The sequence below is a fragment of the Loxodonta africana genome, chromosome 16, assembly GCF_030014295.1.
Source record: "Loxodonta africana isolate mLoxAfr1 chromosome 16, mLoxAfr1.hap2, whole genome shotgun sequence".
NCBI classification, from domain to species: domain Eukaryota; kingdom Metazoa; phylum Chordata; class Mammalia; order Proboscidea; family Elephantidae; genus Loxodonta; species Loxodonta africana.
In genome coordinates, this window is record NC_087357.1 from 31,869,034 (window position 1) to 31,892,985 (window position 23,952).

The 23,952-nt window shown below is 39.1% G+C and overlaps 1 protein-coding gene across 13 annotated transcripts in view; it reads right to left on the reverse strand.

Moving 5' to 3' along the window:
- Positions 1 to 23,952, reverse strand: part of GBF1 (golgi brefeldin A resistant guanine nucleotide exchange factor 1) — a 136,613-nt gene that overhangs the window by 110,603 nt on the left and 2,058 nt on the right. For 10 of the 13 annotated variants that reach the window (XM_064269386.1, XM_064269380.1, XM_064269387.1 and 7 more), the window contains exons 2-3: positions 12,618 to 12,723; positions 11,389 to 11,455 (exon numbers count right to left, since the gene is read on the reverse strand). In XM_064269386.1, the coding sequence (XP_064125456.1) occupies positions 11,389 to 11,455; positions 12,618 to 12,713 (163 nt within the window). In that variant the 5' untranslated portion in view covers positions 12,714 to 12,723. Of the gene's footprint in view, positions 1 to 11,388; positions 11,456 to 12,617; positions 12,724 to 18,536; positions 18,703 to 21,504; positions 21,580 to 23,952 lie in introns of all 13 variants that reach the window. The other 3 variants (XM_064269382.1, XM_064269383.1, XM_064269381.1) reach the window with 3 other exon arrangements.

The following is a 23,952-nucleotide window of genomic DNA, read 5'->3' on the forward strand; positions in this document are numbered from 1 at the left end:
GCATCAGTTTGATTTGATTAAATGTCTTGACATCAATTAGGTAAAAGGAAGAAATGAGGGTAAACTCACATTCTAGAGAGCATAAAACAGCCTTTGCTAGGGAAGTGAACCAACTTTTTCTTCTCCTTTGGAGCTTTGGAAAGAAGACTATTACCAATATAAATATTTCCCATTCTCTACCTTCCTTTACTGCATGGGCACAACCCAGTCTTGTTGACTCTTGAGCCTACAGCCTGTCTAGGATCATTTAGGACTCTGGCAACATCTCCAATTTCCCAAATATGAAGCAGTTCCACCAGAGGTGGCCACTGCTCATTTTTTCCCTTACAGAACTTAGAGAACAGAATGAGTCTTTAAAGCCCCTGAAATGAGACTGATTAAGATGCTAATCTCAGGCTCACTTGGGAGGATTAATGAACCATATTTGGATTTTGAAAACAGAAATCCACTTTCCCTTGACTACTTTTTCCACAATGCTTCTGTCCATGTGGGCTGAACCAAGAACTTCTCTTTCTGCACCAGAAAGGAACCAGGATCCTCTGCCAGAGTCACTAGGCTCTGGTCACAAAAAGTATTTTACTGTAGTAGGGGTTAATAATGTATCCTTGATGTAGACTCATCCCAGAAAAAAAGAGGCAAAGGACAAAGAACCACACTTTAAGTTCAGAATACAATAGGCTATAAAGCAAATGATAGGTTACATACCATTTTGTAGAATACATTTGTACTCTGCAACCACTCCAGTTTCTCTTTCAGAAAGACCTTTACCTCTGTTTAATTGCTTCATTTCCTTAATATATCTTTCTGCCCTTGAAAATGCCAGGAATACTTTTCCTAGAGACAGGTGACATTCTCTCTTCAGGTCCCAAGATTCCCAAGTGCTACTTCTAAATAAGGGTGCTTTTCTCTGGGATCCAAATGATAAATATATGATGGGATATTCTACTGGTTATCGAGCCAGATCCTGTGCCAAAGTTACATGGGCTTTGATATTTCCTCCTCACATGAGGATCCTCATTAAAGACAGTGGGTTACTACTGAAATACACTCAGGTTATTTTTAAACTGGGATTAACTAGGTTTTAGACCCTGGCTAGAGAAAATTCCTCCTTCTTTTAACACTTTAGCTCAATAGCTACTAAAATCTTTGTTTTGTACCCCTAGACTTCAAAATCCTAACAACTGTGTCAGAAGCCTGAGAAGACTTAAATGCAAAGGTGAATTTGATTGATTAGATAGGGTAATCAGCCATTGATACCTTAATCTATAGTCCAGCTGTTGTCAGTTCAGTTCTGAGATACACAGATTGATGAATCAAAGCCCAATATAAATGGGCTAATCTAGCCCTAAGCAGCTAATGATGCTGCCATGCAAATAGTATTTCTATGGTCAATGCCAGGCAGCCAGGGCTAGGGTAGAAGGTTAGAGTAAGATTGACAATGCAGATATCACCACTGCTGCTACTTTTCTGACCATCCTACAACCTTCTCTTCCAGTAAACCAAAACATACAACACTTTCCTGAGGTCTGCTGGGCAGGCTTCAAACCAGGGCTCACTTGTCTACTCAAATTCTAGAGCTTCTCAAATCAGCCTGCTAGCCTATAAATTTTATGAGGACAGGAACCACATCAGTCTCTTTGAAAATTAAGTCCCTATTACCTAGTTCAGTGTCTGGCATACAGTTAGTGCTTAAAAAATATTTGCTAAACAAATATGAACTTCCAGTAGTAAGGGAAAAGTTCTTGTTCTTGAAGAAGAAGATGCTATTTTGGAGTCTTTCCAGCAGAAATGACTCCCTATTCAACCCACCAAAAGGACTCAAAAGAATGGCCACCTCTAACATGATGTGCTATCCCCTTTTCCCTAAACAACCAGTTTAATCTCATATTAAAGAAGCAAGGTACAAAGTGCAAAGTGACTAGTCAGACATAGTTACAGCCATAATTCTTATTTCACGGGGGAAGAATACTTCTTATTCCAACATTCTCTAGGGCTGCAATGATTCAAATGGGCTCAAATTAATCTCTGCCTTGCAAAAGCTGATTCATCCAGAGAGAAACGATCATCTAAATAGAATTGCTTTACTGAAACCAAAGTTGACAGGCATAAACCCAGATCTGACAGTCCACTGGCTCCCAAAGGTCAAAAGTGTTAAGGCACCTCGCTGAGTCCTTCACAGAATGCGAAGAAAATGGTTGGAGAGGCACTCTTTTTGACTCTTTGCCCAAGAAATTACACTGCAGAGAGACAAACTTCAATCCGTGCTGGAACAGGAGTAAATCATAAGCTCTCTGCCAGGATTTTCAAACTTTTCTGACCATGACCCACAGTAAGAAACACATTTTACACTGCAACCCAGAATATACACATTTCTAACTTAAACAAATTTCACAAAACAATACTTTTCCTTATTATGCATGATGCACTAGCATTTCCAATTCTATTCTCCACCCCCCCACCCCCAATGTTGGTTGCTTATACCAAAAAGCAGGAAAACGCTCAAAGACCAATGGGGTCATGTCAAAACAGCAAAGGAATCAGTTTGAAGCAGCTCTCACTGGTCAAACTTGGAACTATTTCAGCACCAAAAATAATAATGACTGTAATTAACTGTAAAAATTGAATAAATAAAAATCCATAAGTTCATCAAAAAAAAGGGGGAAGAATTCATTTGCCACTGTTAGTGGTGATTGTTAACACTAACTCCTTATTCTGAAAATTGGCAATTAAAGGGAAATAATTAAACATTTACCCTGCCTTTTTAGGAGAAACTGGTTCATCCTCCAGTTGATGAGGGAAACCAGCTCTTTACAGGGAATGCCAGGTAATAAATGCAGAAAGAATGACGGCTTAGATAGTCATCATTCTGTAATACTCAATGAAATAAATGATTCAGGCAAAGATTCATCAGTAAATGATCAATAAGTGAAAAGATTTTAGAGAACAGGATATTCACAAGGTGCAGATTACTTACTAATTGCAAAGAGAAAAATAAATGTATCTTTACAATGAAAAGACACGGCAGTACCACCAGAACCAAGTAATCACACTAGCATCACCAACAGTGAGCCAACCTGACAGTATGTATGTGTCTCCTGTGGTGATGTAATATGAAATACACAGTACTGCCTACGAAGTACTCTTCCCAAAAATGTTTAACCCGAATCTAATCAACTGTTTAATTCTAATTGCTAGTATATACACAATATATAAGATAGAGGAACAAGTTAAATACTACCACAAGGACTTAGACAAACACAGAATGTAGAACATTCTAAACAAACATGGCTTGTCTCTTCAAAAAGTCAAAAAAAGGCAGGGGAGGGTAAAAAACTGTATTAGATTTTTAAAATGTCTAAAGAGACAGAATTACCTAATAAAATGTGAATTTTGCTTGGATTTTGGTTTGTAAAACCAGCTACAAAAAGCATTTTGGAAACAAATAGGAAATTTTTAATACAGACTGGTATTAGTTGATAATTGGCAAATTATTGTTAAGTTTCTTAAGCGTGATTTGATACTATGATTATGTAGAAGAATGTCCTAATATTTAGGATGCATGTTGAAGTATTTAGGGGTGAAAAGTCAGAATGTCTGCAGCTTATTTTCAAACGGCTCATGAAAAAATAATACACATATATATGGATAAAGTAAAAACGGCTAAATGTTAATAATTTTGATTCTAAGTGAGGGATATGGACGGTCACTATAGTACTCTTTCAATTTTCAGTATGTTTGAAATTATTCATAATAAAAAATTGGGGGAAAAATGCTGCACAACACATTAAAACGCTATCACAATCCACTAATGGAATGCAACTTGTAGCAGGGCAATCGTATTACCATCTCAGCTCCCACTTTATGATCAATTTGGTGCCAGCTTTTTTCTTAAACCTATTTTTTGCCCAAAGAGAAGAATGAACCTTCATTAAAAAGCTCATATGGAATGTTCTACATTCTATTTTGGTGAGTAGTATCTGGGGTTTTAAAAGCCGGTGAGCTGCCATCTAAGATACACCCCTTTGGGAGCAAGGAAGAATGAAGGAAACTAAAAATACAAGGGAAAGATTAGTCCAAAGGACTAATGGACCTCCAACAGACTGAGTCCAGTATACCTAGATGGTGCCTGGCTACCATCACTGACTGCTCTGACAGGGATCATAATACAGGGTCCCAGGCAGGGCTGGGGAAAAATGTAGAACAAAATTCTAACTCACAAAAAAAGAACTGACTTACTGGCCTGACAGAGACTGGAGAAACTCCGAGAGTATGGTCCCCGGACACCCTTTTAACTCAGTAATGAAGTCACTCGTGAGGTTCACCCTTCAGCCAAAGATTAGACAGGCCCATAAAACAAAACAAGACTAAAGGGGCACAACAGCCCAGTGGCAAGGACTAGAAGGCAGGAGGGGACAGGAAAGCTGGTAACAGGGAACCCAAGGTCGAGAAGGGAGAGTGTCGACATGTCATGGGATTGTTAACCAATGTCATAAAACAATGTGCGTACTAATTGTTTAATGAGAAACTAGTTTGCTCTGCAAACCTTCATCTAAAGTACGATAAATTAAAAAAAAGAAAAGAAAACCTTTTCAGGGAAAAAAAAAAAGCTCATATGGAATGAGGCTTTCTTTTTCTGTAACCCCTTGACATTAGTCTCCCAAGTTTTTATATTTCTTGCCAATTAGTAACTCATTTTACTTGAAAAGGAAGAATAATCAGTAGGAAAGCTCCTATCAGAGTCAGGGAAATGTCTTTTGTTCTTCCACTTGTAGAGGATTTTTCCAAATCCAGGTCCCATCACAGATAACATTGAAGTTCTTTTGGTCCTATTCTTCCCCAATTAATGTCCTCAACTACGCTTAACCTCTAGTTCCCAAGCTGCTTTCCAGGACACCTGGATGCAAGCTGCATAGTTGACTGCAGAAAAGCCGTTGCTCCCACACTACATCTGGCCCTGCCTTTCCACCAAATCAAATGCCAATTTATTGCCCTCTGATGTACAGTCTATCAGGCCACTTCCTGGATGCTTCCACTTCACACAGGGCCAGATACCCAAGGCAATAATGTGAGTTCCACAAGTGGGCAAATAATTGCTCAATAAGCGTGGAACAAGGAAAGGTCAGTTGTGATCTGTGCACATGTGGCAGCTCTTCACAGCTCAACCTACAGTGGTAACAGTGGTAACAGAAGGCTGGTGTTACAGAAAAGGCATGCAATGAAAAGCCGCCAACAGGCAGCCAGGAGTGCTTGTCCATCTAAGTCCTTCAGGATCTCCAAAGAACAAAAAAAGGAGCAAAGTCCTCAAAACTGATGAGGGGCACCTCATCTCCTGTTTTCCTGAAGCAAAACTGAGAGCCTAAGGTAGCCATTGCTCTCCATCTACCACGCTTTCTTAATAAGGTGATCTGAGCTGAAATAATCTAATCTCCATTTTGCTCTATACACAGCTCTGTCATCTAATGGTTGCCAGGAGAGAAAAGAGAAATGCACTCACCCTTTCCAAAAACATATCCAAAAGCACTTCAGAAATTGGGGTGACACATTAAGCATATATGAGCATAGAGAGGTGGCTAGAGGGGAGCAAGGCTGAGACAAACTCTTCACATCTCTCCTAATCAAAACTGCATGTTGAATTTCAAACATTTGGCTTTTTTGAAACCTTCTTGGCACTTGCCCTGAGTTTCAGTGGGTGGAAAAGAAGAAAGGGACTCTGCCTGCCTGCTTGTTAAAAACAAAGCAGCAGCTGGCCGTCCCTCTTTTTACTCATCTGACTGCTGTCAGGGCAAGCTTTGGGCACATACCCAGGGGAGTTTCAGACCTCAAGAGGTGGCTGTGCTAGGAAGAACAATGCCAATGAGAGTCATACCAGCAACTGTGACACCCACCACAAGACCACACTGTCACACTGTCCCCTAACCTCTGCCAGAAAGAAACTAGGTTTCTTTGCCTCCGCTTTTGAGAGCTAAGCTATTATGAATGCCGTTTCCTCTTTTTTACAACCCTTTTTCAGATATGCGTAGTGGAAAATATGCCCTCCTACCAGCTAGCAGACTAATTCTGATGGCAAAGTGTGTTTGGATATTAGGTAGAAAAAAAAAGGGAAAGCTGAACCTATGAGAATAAAGAATATGCAGAACTGCTTCTTCTCAAAGAGTCTTCATTTTCTAACCTCAAACACAAACGGTTAGAAGAACTTCTTGGTTTAAAAATGCCAAGTGAAGGGGATTCAGAGATTAATTGGTGAAGGTCCCAGCAATTAGAAATGACAAAGTCAAGTCATCAATACACAGGCCTCTTTAAAGGTACCTTATTGATATGAATATTACCTGAGGAAAAAAAGAATCATAGTACCTTTATTTTTTCTAACTGTGCTGAAATGCCCACAGGTCTGGGGCCATCCAATCTACCAAGACTCTAAGGTGCCAAAGACAATACAGCTCAAATCTGAGTTATATCCTAACATGTTGCTCAACAATCTCCAAACTAATATAGTCTTATATTTTATCACAGAACAAGAAAGTCATAAAGGGCATAAGAAATAGATACTTACATAAGTTTGCCCACCCTTGCCTCTTCCAACACTTGGCCCATTACATGAAATTGGTCTGCCAATTTTTATCATATCTGGTTCTTTTTTTAATCAGTTGCTGAAAAGTCAATTCCAACTCATGGTGACCCCATGTGTATCACAGTAGAACTGAGCTCATAGCGTTTTCAATGACCGATTTTCTGGAAGTAAGCTTCCAGGCCTTTCTTTCAAGGCAACTTTCTGTTAGCAGCTGAGAGCATTAACTGCTTATATCACCCAGGGACACCTCTGGTTCTTTTAGTCTCTGCTTATTCAGGCTTGAACAATTTACAAGCTTAATTCCAAGTGGGGCAAAGCTAATGATTCATCAACTTCTTTTTCATGCTAATTAATAATGATATACTGCCTGCTCTACTAGTCACCAGACTACAGGCCACTGTGGAAAAAATGAAAGTATATATTCATTCCATATCAGAGATGATGACTCTAGCACATTTTTATTTCAAATAATGTACTCTTGCTCAATCTTTTTCCTCACAGTGACTACTAAAATATTTTTCTCCCTACATCCCCATGTTCCAAAGGAAACAGATTAAATGTGAGACATGAGGCACCCTCAGAATAGTTTCACTTCTACCTAGAAGGCTATTTCTAAGAGGCCTAGGCCAGACAGGTGTTATGTCACAGTTCCTCCCAGCTTGGCTTCCAGACTCTGTTTAAATGTGCTCTGCAAACCTCTGGAGGTTAGACAGACCCAAACCTAGCTCAGACTCTGAATTCACAGAGCTTGAGACAGACAGTACCCTATAGGTGTGTTTGTCCAGGATAAACTATATTTAAAAAAAACTTCTGACACATCCACTTTCTTTAAGCACCTGCTTCTCCCTCTTGTGCTCAAGCATATCATATTTTGCTGTGTGAGTAAGCTCAGTAAAAAAAAAAAAAGATCCTATCCTTCAGAATAACCATCAATGTCTTCGGGAATACCTAAACTCAGGCCCGAATATCTCTATAAGAGAAAGCCAAATAAGCAAATGTATAAGCTATCGTTTTTGTTCATTTCTTTGGCATGTTTGTGTGTTACGCAAGGGAAAGAGTAGAAATAAGAAGTGATGGTAGCAGATTGCTCTCATTCACTATCATTCATTCCATGCCTGATAGGGAGCCATATGGTATACAAGAGAGGCCACAAAGCTTAACTTTGTGGTCAGCTAGAGCCACTAGTCTTGCAATACCAGCGGCTATGAGGGTAGGAAGTTTGACTGTTTGTTTATTACTATAAATCCAATGCCTAAGTACCTAAGCAAAGTGCCTGGTACATAGCAAATATTCAATAAATGTTGATTAGAAGCAACTCAATAAGCCAGGCCCAGAAGAATCCAAATATGGGGGAATCTCAGAAAGAAATGATCCAAGAAGAGAGAACAGTTTCATAGTTAATACAGGAACTTATTCCAGGCCTCAAGACCACCTTAGTCTTAGGCTGAACACCTCAATTCTCATAGGTCCTTAGAACTAAAAAAGGCCTGAAATTAAATCTCCAAAAGCAACCCCCCACAGCCCCTTGCCCTTTCCATCCTGCCCCCCAACACACATACACACACATAACAGTAAAAAGTCTTCCTCACACCTGACCCTGAAGGCTTTAAAGTCATTAAGAAGTGATCCCACAAGGGAAGATCTTAGTTGTGATACTTTTAGACTGTTTCTCTCTTCCTGCTTTAAACCAAAAAGCCTCCAGTTTTCCAACTCCAAATGCTGAGGGAATGAGTCCCATGGAAAAGAATCTCTTTGTAATGATCTAAGTCTAAAGACAAACGACAAAGGCAGCCTAAATCTGGAGGCAAATGACCATGGCCAAACACCACAAATCACAACTGGCTAGAGCTTTTTCCATAAGGTTGTGTTAGGTGGAGGGTACTAAGGCCTGCAAGAACTTGTCTAGTCTGGAAATGAAGAGAAAAAAGACTACAGACCATGTTGGCTTAGAAGCAGTCTTCTAAACTGTCTACTCTCTTCAGACCTAAAACCAAAAGCAGCATCAAGTATCATGTTTTACCTTCTCTCCCATTCTTCTATTCCATGCTAAAGATCTTAGCACACGGTCTAGCTGTAATATTGAAGATAACTCCAATATGGAAGAGCCCCCACAAGCTTCCTAGAAGGATAAAAGGAAATTTATCTTTGGCATCTATGCCTGCGGTAGGGCTTGGTCAGGTGTAGGGGAGAGGCAGTGGCCCCTCTGCCCCTAAGGTCAGGGTACCCCAACCCTGCAGGCAGCACAGAGTTAACTATCCACCCGCTTTGAGAAGCACAAAGGTACATCACTGCAACATGCCTAACATTTACATTGCCTCTCTCTGCTCATTAAACAGGTTTTGGTTAAATAATGAACAAACTGTATTACAGACTCCGATGAGAATTCCAAAATTATAAATCAACTGGGAAAGCCCAAAGGGGCAGACAGACGGGGAGGGGGGAGAAGGATAATATTGACTAATATAAAGGGCGCAGCTTGACAGTGGATATTCCTGCCACACCTGATCAAACACACTCCGTGGGGGGAGGGGAAAGAGAGCAAGAGAAGGGAGATGGGACAAGACAGCCTGAAATTTGCATCCGGAAAAGATTAAAATGGATTCTTTGGGGATAGAGAAAATACATAATATATATTACTATAAATGCAAAACTGTACTAAAAGCTAACTCAAATGTCAAAGATTACAGCTTGAATAAATTTAAATATAAAAGCCATGTGTTTCCATGAGTTAATGAGAGAGACATAAAAGGACAAACTGGGCCAGGAGGCTGAACAGAGCCTCATGCTGCCTTTGCTGGGCAATGGGTCCAAAGCACAGTAGAGACCACAGTCAGAGGCTTCCCTCTATAGCTCCAAGCCCTGAGAGAGAACTGGGGAATCCCATGACTATTCCAGTCTAAAGAAAAAAAAAAAAGCTGTAATTCACATATCATAAAATTCACACTGTTAAAATGTACAATGCATTGGTTTTTAGTACATTCACAAAGTTGGGCAACCATCACCATTAACTAATTCCAGAACATTTTCATCACCCCAAAAAGAAACCCATACCCATCTGCAGTCACTCTCTACCCCTCCAGTACCTAGCAACTACATATCTGCTTTAACTACTTCAGAATACTTCCCAAGAGGACTTAAAGACCAAATGTGAAGGGCAGCAGGAAAGTCTCTCTCACCGATGTAAGCTAAGGCTTTATCCAAAACAGCAATATGCAAACCGTGTTCTTGGGGAGCCTGTATCTTCCAAGTGCAACCCCCTCTTTAGATTTGGTATTAGAATATTCTATTACTCTAAATGCTACGAGCATTCAGTCATCGTGCAAATACTGAATGCCAAGTGTGGTCCAGAGACATACAACTATGAGAATACTGATATAGATTTAGCCAATCTACAAACAGACTTATTTCCTTCACAACGATTAATAATACCCCTAGAGAAGTAAGCAGTACTTATGTACTTAAAAGATCCTGTTTACAAGAAAATCATTTTCCTTTACTGATGATGTCCAATGAACCACCCATTTCTAATAGTGATATGTTTACCAACCAAGATGGCTTAGAAAAATGCAAACAGAAAATCTTTGTAAAAAGGGACAAGGCCCAAGTCAGTTTCATGAGTTAAACTCGGTAGAAGTCCTAGAATTCCTGCCATCCCCTCTCCAATCTAAATGGTACACCATTCCCATCACACAGCCTGGTACACAGTCCCTTCAGTTTTTCTCTACAAGCTCAAAACCTTTTCCCAGCCTCCTACCATCAACAGGCTTCCAGGAAAGCAGTCCTCCTGACACTGCCAATCAGAAAAATCTGTTTGTTTCAGTGAAAGAAACAAGAAATTGGTCATGGATTGCAGAGTCCAGGACCACAGGGGCAGCTGACCCATAAACCTGCTCCTGGGAGCCAGCACTGTGTGGGGGGTCAGAACCAATCTGGCACGAAATGCTCTATTTTGGGTCCACTCTGTCATTTTCTCAGGCAGGTATGCTAAAAACCAAGATCAATGGGGCAACCTTGGCAGACACCATTTCAACATCTGCCACAGCTGTTGGCCCCTGGAAAACACTACCATCTCTCTCCTCACTTCAGGGGAAAGCTTGGCTATACCAGGCTATGTTCCTAGTACCACTAACAAGAACTGGCTCCTCAGCATACTATGGTTTTATTAGTTCTAAGCAGCAGGTAATTTGGATTCCTAACAGAAGGATGTAAGAAAATTAGACAGCAGACTCAACTTTGGTAGCTCTAGATGGGAACACATGAAGGCTAAGAGATCTGTATTAGAGAGAACTAAGGCCCTAACAGCAACAAATGACTTTCCATAAGAGAAGGGTTTTGTTGAAAGTAATATAAACTTGTATTACCAACTTCCATCTCATGGCATACATGAGGTAGGAAAAGGTTTTTAAAATAAAAAAAATAAATAACCAAAAAGAACTTACCAATCAATGAGGGAAACTTATGACTGTATAAACGATGAATCCAGACTAAACTGTGTTCCTCTATTAGGAACTCAGGGAAAAGAATCAGCACTGCATAAACCAGAGGTTATAAACTGCATCCATGGGCTAAATCTGGCTTGCAGCCTGTTTCTATAAAGAAAATTTTATTGGAACATAGCCCTTCCCATTTATTTACATATTATTTATGCTTTTGAGCTACGATGGCAGAGTTGAGTAGTTGCACAAAGACTATATGACCCTCAAAGTGTAAAATATTTATTACCTGGCCCTTTATAAAAAAAGTTTGTAGACGCCTGCAATAAACCAAGCATTTATATTTTTTGTCAGGATAAGTAATCCTACCTAGATGTGGGGACTTACCTGTTATATTGTTTAAAACTTCCTTTAAATGACTGAAACTGTGCAGCAGAGGATCCCGTTCTTCGTCCTGCAGAAAACATAGGTTAAAAAAGAAAAGTCGTTATTGCATCAAAAGAGGAAAAAATAAAGGATAGATCAAGGGCTCTTTCCCTGAATCAAACCAAAAAATCCAGTAAGTTTGCCTTCTAAGGAAAAGAAAGTTAGCCATGGTTTATATTTTTCTGTTCCTCATGTTCTTATTTGATAGAGATACTCTGGGTTTACCTAAAATAGTGAAGCCTAAAGTACTAACTTATACAATGACCATAGCATTCAAGCTACCATAGATCATCAGGTCCTTTATACGTGTATTATTCTAGCTCTTCTCTTTTTTCACATTCATTATGTAATCACACATGTTCATTTCTAAGACATTCCTGACTCCACTCTCACTTTTATGACAATCCATTTTTGTAAATAAACGTGATCATTTTCCAAACACACAAATACGTACTTTCACCAAGTTGGAAATTTCAAAACTTGTTTTTATAATTGTGCCAAAAATTGTTTTGTGTAATTGTACATAAATAAATCCTTGATCACACAAGAAACAAAGTTGGCAACAAAGAAAGCCAACTTTATAACAGGTAAGTTTTTACTTACCTAATTGGCAAGATATGGTCTGCTCGATATATGGAAATATATACCATTACCAAGCCATGCGCTATGCATCAATAATTAAACTAATTTAAATAAATTTGATAGGCTAATTATAGCCCTAGGGAATGAGAGGATAAGGAATTTTTCTGACATTTTTAGGCATTAACCAAACCAAATCCAGTGCTGTCGAGTTAATTCTGACTCATGGCGACCCTATACGACAGAGTAGAACTGCCCTATAGAGTTTCCAAGGAGTGCCTGGTGGATTCGAACTGCCGACCCTTTGGTTAGCAGCCATAGCACCTAACCACTACGCCACCAGGGTTTCCTTAGGCATTAAAGAGGTCCCAAATACTAGCTTAATTTGTTTACAAAAATAGAATGGCATCATCTTTTGGGTCCCAGAGGAAAAAAAGGCAATCTGTAAATCTGATGCTAGTTGGAATAAAACAGAAGGGTCCTTGATACAAAAAACAACTCTGAATTCTTACTATTCTCCTTATTACTGGGAGTTTGGTTACTGTTTGAATTATGTCTCCGATCCCCTATAACAACTCAGTTACCAGGTTATTGGCCCATTCCCCACTTACCAGTGGGGTGTGGGTACTCCATCGGGCATTTCGTTTGATGGCCCCAACCACAATGTTGATCTCCCCTTGAATAATGTAAATATTCTTATCCACCATCCTGCCAAACCTATCAAAACAGTTAAGAGAAAAATCTGGTTAATATTTGGTTACCCAGAGCATTGTTATTGCTGTTAGCTGCCATCAAGTTGGCCCCTGACTCATGGTGACCCTGTTACAACAGAACAAAACACTGCTGGGTCCTGTATCACCCCAATAATTGGTTGTGGATCGGACCACTGTGATGCATAGGGTTTTCCTCAGCTGATTTTCTGAAGTAGGTCACCAGGCCTTTTTTCCTAGTCTGTCTTAGTGTGGAAGCTCTGCTGAAACCCGTTCAGCACCACAGTAACACCCAGAATATACCGATACTCAAATCTGTACCTGATAAGGTAGAATTATGATTTAACTTTTCAGTACTAAGATTTTCCACCTGTAATACTGAAATGGGATAAAGTCCTTATTACGTTCAGAATCCAACTACCTGGGTCTCCTGGAAGGGTAGTTCAAGAAACAATTCAAAAAGCAGCAATCCAGAAAATTTCTCAAAGGTACCCCAACAATTTCTAGCAAGAATGTCAAATTCTTCCAAGTCAGGTGTCCCTAAAATCTCTCCTGTGAGGCTTTTAGGTATGCAGATACCTCTGTGATCCTAGTTTGATAAGGACAGTATTACAGATTTTCCTTCTGTGTTTATTTTTTATCTACTCAATGAAGTAATAAAGAAGACTTGAGTTAAAAGAAAAGAATGAATCCTTTTAGAATTGCTTTGGCTTGGAAGCACAGTTACAACGTCAATTTATAGACTGCACCTATTCTGCCACGTCAGCTCCAGAAAACTGGACAGTGACAGTGATACAACTTTGGAAAAGTTCTCAACTCTCATGTTCACTTGCTTATAGCAGAGAATCCCTAGTAAGCAGACTAAAAGGTAGGCTCTTTTCAAAGCTTCTATACAAACCTCTGAAGTGCAGTTGAAATACTCTTTTAGTATTTTAAGTGCTCCCAGTTGAACCACCACAGGACCCTCTTTGCTGCCTAGAAGGGTACTTCGAAAAAATACTTAATTCTCTCCCCATGTGAAAAAAAAAAAGGCAATTTCTTCTCAGTATAGAGAAAACCCTGGGAGCATGTAAAACCGACTTTATTACTTTCCATTATCTAGAAATAATCCCCAAGAAAGAGAAAATTAAAGAGAGTAGAAAGGCGAAAAAAGAGGGGACATAGACAAACGCTTGACTTTGAAGAATTAGACATTCTTGCTAGAGATTGTTGGGGTACCTTTGAGAAATTTTCTGGATTGACACTTTTTGAATTGTTTCTGGAGCTACCCTGAACTTCTAGAGACTTCTAGGAGAGCCAGGACTTTATCCCATCAAGAAAATTTAAACCATAAAGCTATCAGGTTAAGAGAGGAAGGAATTCTAGAAAAATTTACTTACTAAGCACCTACTATGCATGAAAGGGTAGGGATGCATGAAAGGAGTCCTGGGTGGTGACTGGTTAAGTGTTCAACTACTAACCAAAAGCCTGGCAATTCAAACCCACCCAGAGATGCCTCGGAAGAAAGACCTCACCAATCTGCTTCCAGAAGGTGACAGCCTTGAGAAACCTATGGAGCGTGGTTCTACCCTACAACACATGGGGTTGCCATGAGTTGGAATCGACTCCACGGCAACTGGTAACTGATATGCATAAGGCATTTTGCAGAGTGCTGAGGATACAAAGCAAATAAAATGTGGAAAGAGTTCTCAGATATATTGTGGGGTGGAAACAAAATTGTAGAATAATATGTACTGTATGTTACAATTATGTAAAACCAATCAACCCATCCTACACAAAATACTAGATTTTTATTTTTATAATATGTAATATTTAACACACAGTAAGATATAAAAGATAATTTAACAGTCAGTACCCAGATTAAGAACAGAACAACTGAAGCTTCTGTGTGTCCTCCCTAATCATATCCTCCTCTCTTTCACCCATAGGTCCCACAATTCTAAATCCGATGATTATTAAACCCTTATGTTGCTTTATACTTTTACATCATTGATATGTATCTTTAAACAATATATAGTATTATTTTGTTTGCTTTTATACTTTATACAATTGGTATCATATTGTATATATTCTTCTGCAATTTGCCCTTTTCTCCTGCAACATTATGTTTATGAGTCATCTATGTGGATAAGTGTAGTTAATATATTTTATACAGGTACATATGTTCATACAGAGTAAAAGGTCTGGAGAGATGTACCCAAAACTCATAACCACAGTTCTCTCTAGAAAAGGTACTGTGAAATCAGGGTGTAGTCAGAGGATACTTTAGCCTTATCTGTAACATTTTAATTTTTTTACAAGGAGAATGAATTGCTGTACTACCAATATAATTAATAACGATTTAAAAAGAAAAGATATAGCTTCTGCCCTTGAGGCATTTACACAGTTTAGTAGGGTCTAAAAGAAAACAGAGACATAGCCAGAAACACAGAGAAAAACATACCCTGCAAGTAGCTCCATTTGTATAGTCTGTACAAGACAGAGCCCCCAGAAAGTGAGAAGTATGAAAACCACTAAGACAAAAAGAAAAAAGCACTGATACAAATTTTGTCCAGGCCCAAAACTCCCCCAATGCACAAGAGAATTCAATATAAGACAACACATATTTTAATGACAATTTGAAGAAATGACTAGGCTAGTCTCAAAGACAATCTGCTTTCCAAATGCTCTAGAAGCACAACATATCTACAATGATGTTCTCTTTTGAGGAGAAGCAAGCAATAAAAGAAATGTAAACTCAAAAATGATTTTAAAATCTCAGAAAAGATCAAATCTCTCCTAATATTTCTTTTTCCTTAAACTATTTAGGCAAGATGACTATGCACTAGATCTCTGGAAAGATTTCTTTCCAAAGCAAATCAGAAACTACTAACAGAGGTTGCTTCTGGGAAAAGGAACTGGGTGATGTGGAACAGGGCTGAGTGGAGGACTTTTCTCTGTATATACTTTGTACCTTTTGAATTTTGTGTCACACGCATCTGTTACCTATTTTTAAATTTCAGTTAATTGATTTTTTTAAAAATGAATAAGCTCTTTAGAAAAGTCACTACACCCAAATGAACCACAGCCTCCTCTAGCTTGAAACCAGAAGAACTAGATGGTGCCCAGCTACCAATACTGACTGCTCTGACCAGCAATCCAAGAGAATGTCCTAGTTAGAATGGGAGAAGAATGTAGAACAAAACTCATATTTGTAAATTTTGGGCTGGTTAGAGGCTGGAGGAACCCCCGAGACTATCACCCTAAGATACTCTTTTAACCTGGAACCAAAGCCACTCCCAGAGGTCACCTTTCAGTCAAATAATAGATTGGCCTATAAAATAAACAATAACACCCGCAAGGAATGTGCTCCTTAGAACAATCAACTACTATATGAAACCATATGGGTAACGTTTGCCCAAATGCAAAGATAAGAAGGCAAGGCGGGGCAGGGAAACTGGAGGGATGGAAACAGGGAAGGCAAGGTGGAAACCGCGAGAATGCTGACACACTGCAGGGGTAGCAACCAATGTCATGGAACAATTTGTGTATGAATTGTTGAATGGGAAACTAATTTGCTGTGTAAATTTTCACCTAAAACACAATAAAATGTTAAAAACAAAAATAGTAGTTGCATTACTATGTTTGTAGTCCATGTATAAATGATTAAGAGCAGTAATCAAAGCTAACATTTACTTTACTCAGTCAATCAGAAATTGCTTAGCACATACTAAGCAAAATGCATATCACCCTTCTGTCAGTTTGTTGTCGTGTGGTGACATGCATGTTGCTGTTATGCTGGAAGCTATGCCACGGGTATTTCAAACACAGTAGGGCCACCCATGGTGGACAGGTTTCAGGGGAGCTTCCAGACTAAGATATACTAGAAAGGCCTGGCTTCCAAAAATTAGCCAATGAAAACCTTACGGATCACAACAGAATAATGTCAGATACTGTGAGCAATCATCTAAGATACTCCACTGGTCTCACCCCATCTACAGCAAGGGAAAATGAAGAAAACCAAAGACACAAGGGAAAGATAAGTACAAAGGACTAATGGACCACAACTACCACAGCCTCCACCAGACTGAGTCTAGCACAACTACCACCACCAGCTACCACCACTGACTACTCTGACAGGGATCACAATTGAGGGTCCTGGACAGAGCTGAAGAAAAATATAGAACAAAATTCTAACTCACAAAAAAAGGCCAGACTTACAGGTCTGACAGAGACTGGAGAAACCCTGAGAGTATGGTCCTTGGATGCCTTTTAACTCCTGAGGTTCAATCCTGAGGTTCACCCTTCAGCCAAAGATTAGACAGCCCATAAAACAAAACAAAACTAAATGGGCACACCAGCCCAGGGGCAAGGACAAGAAAGCAGGAAGGGACAGGAAAGCTGGAAATGGGTAACCCAGGGTCAAGAAGGGGAGAGCGTTGACATGTTGTGGGGTTGGCAACCAATGTCACAAAACAATATGTTTATTAACTGTGTAATGAGAAACTAATTTGCTCTGTAAATCCTCATCTAAAGTACAAAACAAAACAAAAAAGAAGTAGAATGTTTGATATAGTGCTGGAAGATGAGCCCCCTATGTTGGAAGGCACTGAACAATAGCTACAACAATGGACTCAAACATACCAACGATCATGAAGATGGCACAGGATCAGGCAACGTTTCATTCTGTTATACATAAGGCTGCCATGAGTCGGAGCCTACTCAACAGCAACTAACAACAAGAAGCAAAATGCAGGGCAGAGTCATACAGAATTGTACCTATTCACCCACAGGAATTTTTTAATCAATTAGATGAGATAAAACACATACGTATGCACATAAACTCATAAATATCTCCAATACATGAGTGGTACACAGACTTACAGGAGTGAAGCAGAGAAAATTACTTTTGGCAGAGGGCCCCCAAAACAACTGAAAGACAGGATTCAAAAGTCAAAACTACAAGAAGAGAATGTCAAATTGTCAACAACACATAGAGTACAAGCTTGGAGGTGGGAAAATTCAGTACGTATTTAGGGGATCATGATTATTCCAGACTGGTTGGAGCAAATTAAGTTCACCTAGGGAAATAAGGAGAGGTAAAGCTAAAAAAGCAAATTGAGACATACTATGGTGGGTCTTCAATATATAGTTAAGGAATTAATGACTACTCATCATTCTAAAAAAAATATCTTGGGGGCCTGTAAGGGAAAACTCTAAAGTAAGAATATTTAATTTTTTTTTTCAAAGAACTCAGAGAATGAGAAAAAAACACACCCATACAGAAAGCAACTTAGCAATAAGTTAAAACAAAAACTACACTACAAATTGCAAACAAAAGTGCCAGTGGGACCGAGATCTAATAGGATCTGAGTACCATTTGGAAGGCATCCTGGAGGAGATAAATTTTGAACTGGAATTCTAACTGAAGTAATCAATCCAACATATCATCAAAATTCATTAGGCATCAAAAGCTAACAACTTTCTAAAACAGCAAAGATCTAAGCAATAAATCACTGTCTTAAGGTTATTTTCTTAATAAAAAAGAAAACATTCAAGGAATGAAGAGGAATTATTTTCAAGGACTATGCAGAGTTGCCTCATCTCCCTCCAGGTTTCTGAGCATAAGTCTCTTCGCCCAGGGAATCTCCCAACAGAATCTGCCATTGAGCTTCGAATGGGAAGCTCTGATGAACCACTTGTTGCTTGGCAGCCAACAGCCTACAACCCCTTGTCACAGATCAAAAAGGCCTGCAGAGGCCTCAGATAAATATGGTAAAAGAAAACTTAAGGTCTATCTTCTATCAGAAGTAACATGAAAAGAAACAATCAAATACATACCAACTAACATCCCTAGCCAGACAAGCTGGCCCAAAGACTTCGATCAATGTCCATTCTTTGTAAGCACTGTCTGTTTGATGGTGAGTCTACAGCATTCCCTTGGTGCTCTGTGGGGCCCCAACAGGATCCAAAGAGAGTGAATCACTATATAAACTGGCAACTTCTTCTAGATCCAAACAAAAGCAGGAGAAAGAAAAACAAAAATTGGATCCTTACTCCATGGAATACCAAAAAATCTATTTCGAATAAATTAAATGCAAAAATCAAAACTGGAAAACTTTTAGGATATTTGAGAATATTTTTTATAACCTCAGAATAGGGAAGAAGTACTTAAACAGGAAACAAAAAGTAAAAACCATAAAAGAAAAAGATTGGTAAATTCAACCACATTAAAATTAAAGATATTTGTTCAAAGGACATCATAGAAAAGAGAGAAAAATAAGTCACAAACTCAAAGAAAATATTTCTAACACATATAACTAATAAAGGAGCAATATCCAGAATATAAAGTAACTGCTAAAAATCTATAAGAAGTAGACATAGAATAACAACAACAACAAACTGGCAAGAGACATAACTAGGCATTTCACAGAAGAGAAAAAAAAAATACATGAAAATATGGTTAGCTTTTTTTTTTCATTAATAATAAGGAAAATTACAAAATAAGCTTATAATGAGATACTATTTTACACTCCCCCCAAAAAATTTAAAAATCTGACAATACTAAGAGTTAGTAAAAATGGAGACGAAGTAGCTGATGAGTATCTAAAAAGATAGTTTGGTTAACAATTTGGCATTATCTTGCAAAGTTGAACTGTATATCTTACAACCCAGCAACTCCACTTCTAGGACTACACCCAAGAAACTCATTAAAAAATTGAGAATGTGATTATGGGGTAGGGGGAAGGGAAGGGAGCACTAACAGAAAAAGAAAGTACACTTGTGGCTTCAGTTTTGGTGATATTCTGTTTTTCAAGCTAGGTGTGGGACACAGGTGCCCAATATATGCAATATATATTTTCTGAATGTATAAAATAGAGTGTCAAAAGTTTCTTCCTTTTAACAATCTTTGATGGTTATGAGGGAGGGGAGTGGTGTGGATGGAAAAACGCTAAATAGACAATAGATAAGTGGCAACTTTGGTGAAGTTTAAGAGTACACAATACTAGGGAACCCAGCACAACTCATACAAGCCAAGATCATGGAAGATCCATAGACACATTCAAACTCCCTGAGGGACTGAATTGCTGGGCTGAGGGCTGTGGGGACCAAGGTCTCAGGGAACATCTAGCTCAACTGGCATAACACAGTTTATAATGAAAATGTTCTACATTCCACTTCGGTGAGTAGCGCCTGAGGTCTTAAAAGCCTGTGATTGGCCATCTAAGATACTCCACTTCGGGAGCAAGGGAGAATGAAGAAAACTAAAGATAAAAGGGAAAGATTACTCCAAGGGACTAATGGACCACAACTACCATGGCCTCCACCAGTCTGAGTCTAGAACAACTAGATAGTGTCCAGCTACCACACCACTGACTGCTCTGACAGGGATCACAGCTGAGGGTCCCAGACAGAGCTGGAGAAAAAATGTAGAACAAAATTCTTACTCACAAAAAAAGGCCAGACTTACTGGCCTGACAGAGACCGGAGAAACCCCAAGAGTATGGCCCCGACACCCTCTCAGCTCAGTAATGAAGTCACTCCTGAGGTTCACCCTTCATCCAAAGATCAGACAGGCCTATAAAACAAAACGAGACTAAAGGGACCAGCCCAGGGGCAAGGACTAGAAGGCAGGAGGGGACAAGAAAGCTAGTAATAGGGAGCCCAAGGTCAAGAAGGTAGAGTGTTGACATGTCATGGGGTTGCTAACCAATATCATAAAGCAGTATGTATGTGTACTAACTGTTTAATTAAAAGTTAGTTTGTTCAATAAATCTTCATCTAAAGTACAATTTTAAAAAAAGTTCTTCTTTTTAAAGTTATCACCTTTGCTGCCTCTTTGCCTTTGCACATGCTATTCCCTTTCCTTACCCATCCCTTATGCATCTGGTGAACTCTTACTCATTCTACATAAAAGTCAATAAGGGAGTAAGAATAGGACAGTGGTTATAGGAACATGCTTCAGAGTCAGGATAGACCTAGGCTCCAGTCCTGACTGTTACTACCTATGTGATCTTACCCAAGTTTCTAAGCCTCTCTGAGCCTCGGTTTATAGTTCTGCATTGTAAAATGGAGATAATAACATCTCCTCTTAGGTTTGTTGTGAAGCCTAAATAAAAAACCTGTAAAGCATGTAGCATAGTGCCTAGCATATTAAAACCTAAAAAAATGTTAGCTCTTACTATAATGCCTGCTCTGTGAACTCTTCCCTAGCTAACCCAGTCCCCCAACCCCCAGAGGGTATTAGTAACCCTTTTTTGTTACCCCTTAACACTTTGTACATAAAAAACCAAAACCAAACCCAGTGCCATCGAGTCGATTTTGACTCATAGTGACCCTGTAGGACAGAGTAGAACTGCCCCATAGAGTTTCCAAGGAGCGCCTGGCAGATTCAAACTGCCAACCCTTTGGTTACCAGCCGTAGCACTTAACCGCTATGCCATCAGGGTTTCCACTTTGTACACAGATGTATTTAAACACATATTATACTGATTTATACTTAGTCTATCTCTCTCACGAGTTTATGATCATCTCAGAAAGATTTATTCACCTTTTTTATTCTCAATGCCCTACATTTGTAAGGCAAGAAAAAAAAAATCAATAAACTCTTAATGAATGAGTGAATAAAACTTAACATCAGGACTGCCTCTTCACATCCACTTCTTGTGAGAATAATGACTTCAAAGAAGACAATGACTCTGAGCCAGGCAGGCAAACCTTCTTTCTGTATCCCATATTTTTTTCTACCATAGTTACAGATGTTCCATGCAGGCCAACCAATAGACAAAAAGAGCCCACATTTACCCACCAGTCAAATCATAACGCTTCCATTTTCAATCTATCTTCCTAAAGTCTTCTCACATGGTATTTGTTCATATTTCTTCTGCGAAATATAAAATTCTTTATGTAAATGTCAATTCTTCAAATATGTATACATGTCTTATTTTCTTTGGTTCTAAATACTAAATAGTACACCATTTTTTAAGCTTTGGCAGCTTTTTTCTTAATTACCTTTTTTTTCTTAATCACTTTTAATAGTTGTCCTTATCTAATTAGAAATTAGGTTGTCCAAAGACAAGGACTCAATGTTTTCTTTCTTTTTCATAGTGTACAGCTGTAAAAACCAAGAAAACTCTGCTGGGCTTTCTGAGAAAGGGTGGCAGTACGAGGGTGCTGAATGCCCTTTAACTGGCCATTCTGAGGTTTATATTCACTTCATTCCTTGAGTGGCCCAGGGAAGTACTAAAGATGCAGAGCTTTTCAGGTTTCCAGAGCTAGCCAAGGAACACGTCATAGTTTTGTGCTTTATTGAGAGGGACCTAGAATTACGGAATTAGTAAACAAGTTACTGAGCTCAAGAGATTTACTCCAAGAGTAGAGGCAAGAGAAAGTCAAACTAGGAAGAAAGCTAGTGCCCTGACAAGGTAGAGCTGGAAAATCCTCCCAAACCTGATAATCAGGTGACCAGTGTACCTCCAGCTCTGTAAGGTCACCTCCTCTCTCTCTGAGGTTCTGAAACTATCCCAAGAGCCACATACCAAGTGAGCCACTGAAATATGTCCAAAACTCTCTCTCCTGCCAGCTTGGAGATGAAAAAGTGAACACGGCTTCTCTCACTCATCTTTTAATCATTACCCAGGGCACCCAACATATAATGGCAACAGTTGGCAGAATAAGGCAAAGAAAAAAAAGTTCATTTGTGTAACTGTACATAGAGAACTACAGCGATTATGTTTTGTAAGGCCTGCCCATCTGTGTATATCAGATGTCACCATCCAATGGCCATTGAGCAGAATCCAGTCCACAGACATATTTTGTTTGGCATGTGAAAGGCTTAAAGATTTTTTTTAAACTAGTTGTCAACAGTTTAAAACACAATGATCTGCATTTCCAGGTTTTCCTGAAAAATAGGAAGACTGGGCCCACACTCCCAAATAATTACAACAGGCTAACTGAATACCAGCTGCTCCCTTTAAATAAGGGGATAGGTTTTGCAGTTCACCACAGTACCCACTACACCCTAATACATTTCCACCTTACCCACTTCACACATTTACATCACCTGCCTGATACTCAGAGATATTTGAGCTTATACCCCTGGTTTATATGATGGTAACAAAATCATTACTTCTACTACTATTGGGACTCCAAATCAGCACACTGCTATATTATATTTTCATTTAATTAAACAAGGCAGTTGAACATACTCAAATATATGAAAAGAGGAAAAATGGATGCTCAACAGCAGCCAATTAAATTTACACAACAATTCCCCAATAGCAGAGTTTTTCTAATCAGCCACACTGAAACGAAGGGATAGAGTGTGATCAATCAATTAGAAGTGGCATACAAAAGCTAGGATGATCCTTCCAGTGAGTACTCTATAAATATAGTAAGTCTTTTCAAGAACAGAAGCTGTATCTTCTTTCTTTCTAGCTGTCCTCAGTAGTCAGAGTACCTTATCAATGAAGTTATTACCTAAAAGTGGCAGTCATCCTGTCTTCTGGAACATGGAGAAGTAAAATGGTAGCGGAATTCTGAAAACTGAGCTCATATTGGGATTGGTGCCCAGCTACTCATGAGGAGATATGTCTACAACCTGAGTTTCCACTGTGCCAATAATCATCACTGTCAAAATTGGAACCTATTGTCTGTCTACAGCCACCATTAAAAAGCAGCTCAAATACAAGTCTTGAAAAGACAAATTTTGTAATTTGGGGATGGAGTTGGGGTGAAGAACTACTTCTATCTGAAAAATGACTTTATAATAAAGAACAACTGGTTCCTCTATTGTCACCCGAAGGCCCAACTGAAAAGATGCTGGATTGGTCATACTATCCACCCAAACACTAGATTGTCCATTATGCAAAACAAATGAACTCAACAGGGCAATGGCCTGGTGGGCAAGGCAGGCTGATCAAACGCAGTACTTCCTGGGCTGGCTATGTCATTTCATTTGCCACTTCCAACTACTTTTTTGGAAATTCTGCAAGTTGGATCAGTAAGTTAAAACACAAATAGTTTCCTGTAACATTTCCAACCCATTTATTTTAAATCAATAAATGTAAACAATAAGTGCTATCCCTCCCACACAACACAAACACGCACACAATTTCAGAAGGCCAGAAGGTAGCAAGAAACTGAGTTCAGTCATTCTAAGATCCTAGATAGTTTTCTCTTCCAACACTAAAAGGTTTTGATGCTCCTTATTAACTACCTCACCAAGCAAAAGTGCAGTGTTTCTGACTGCTAGGAT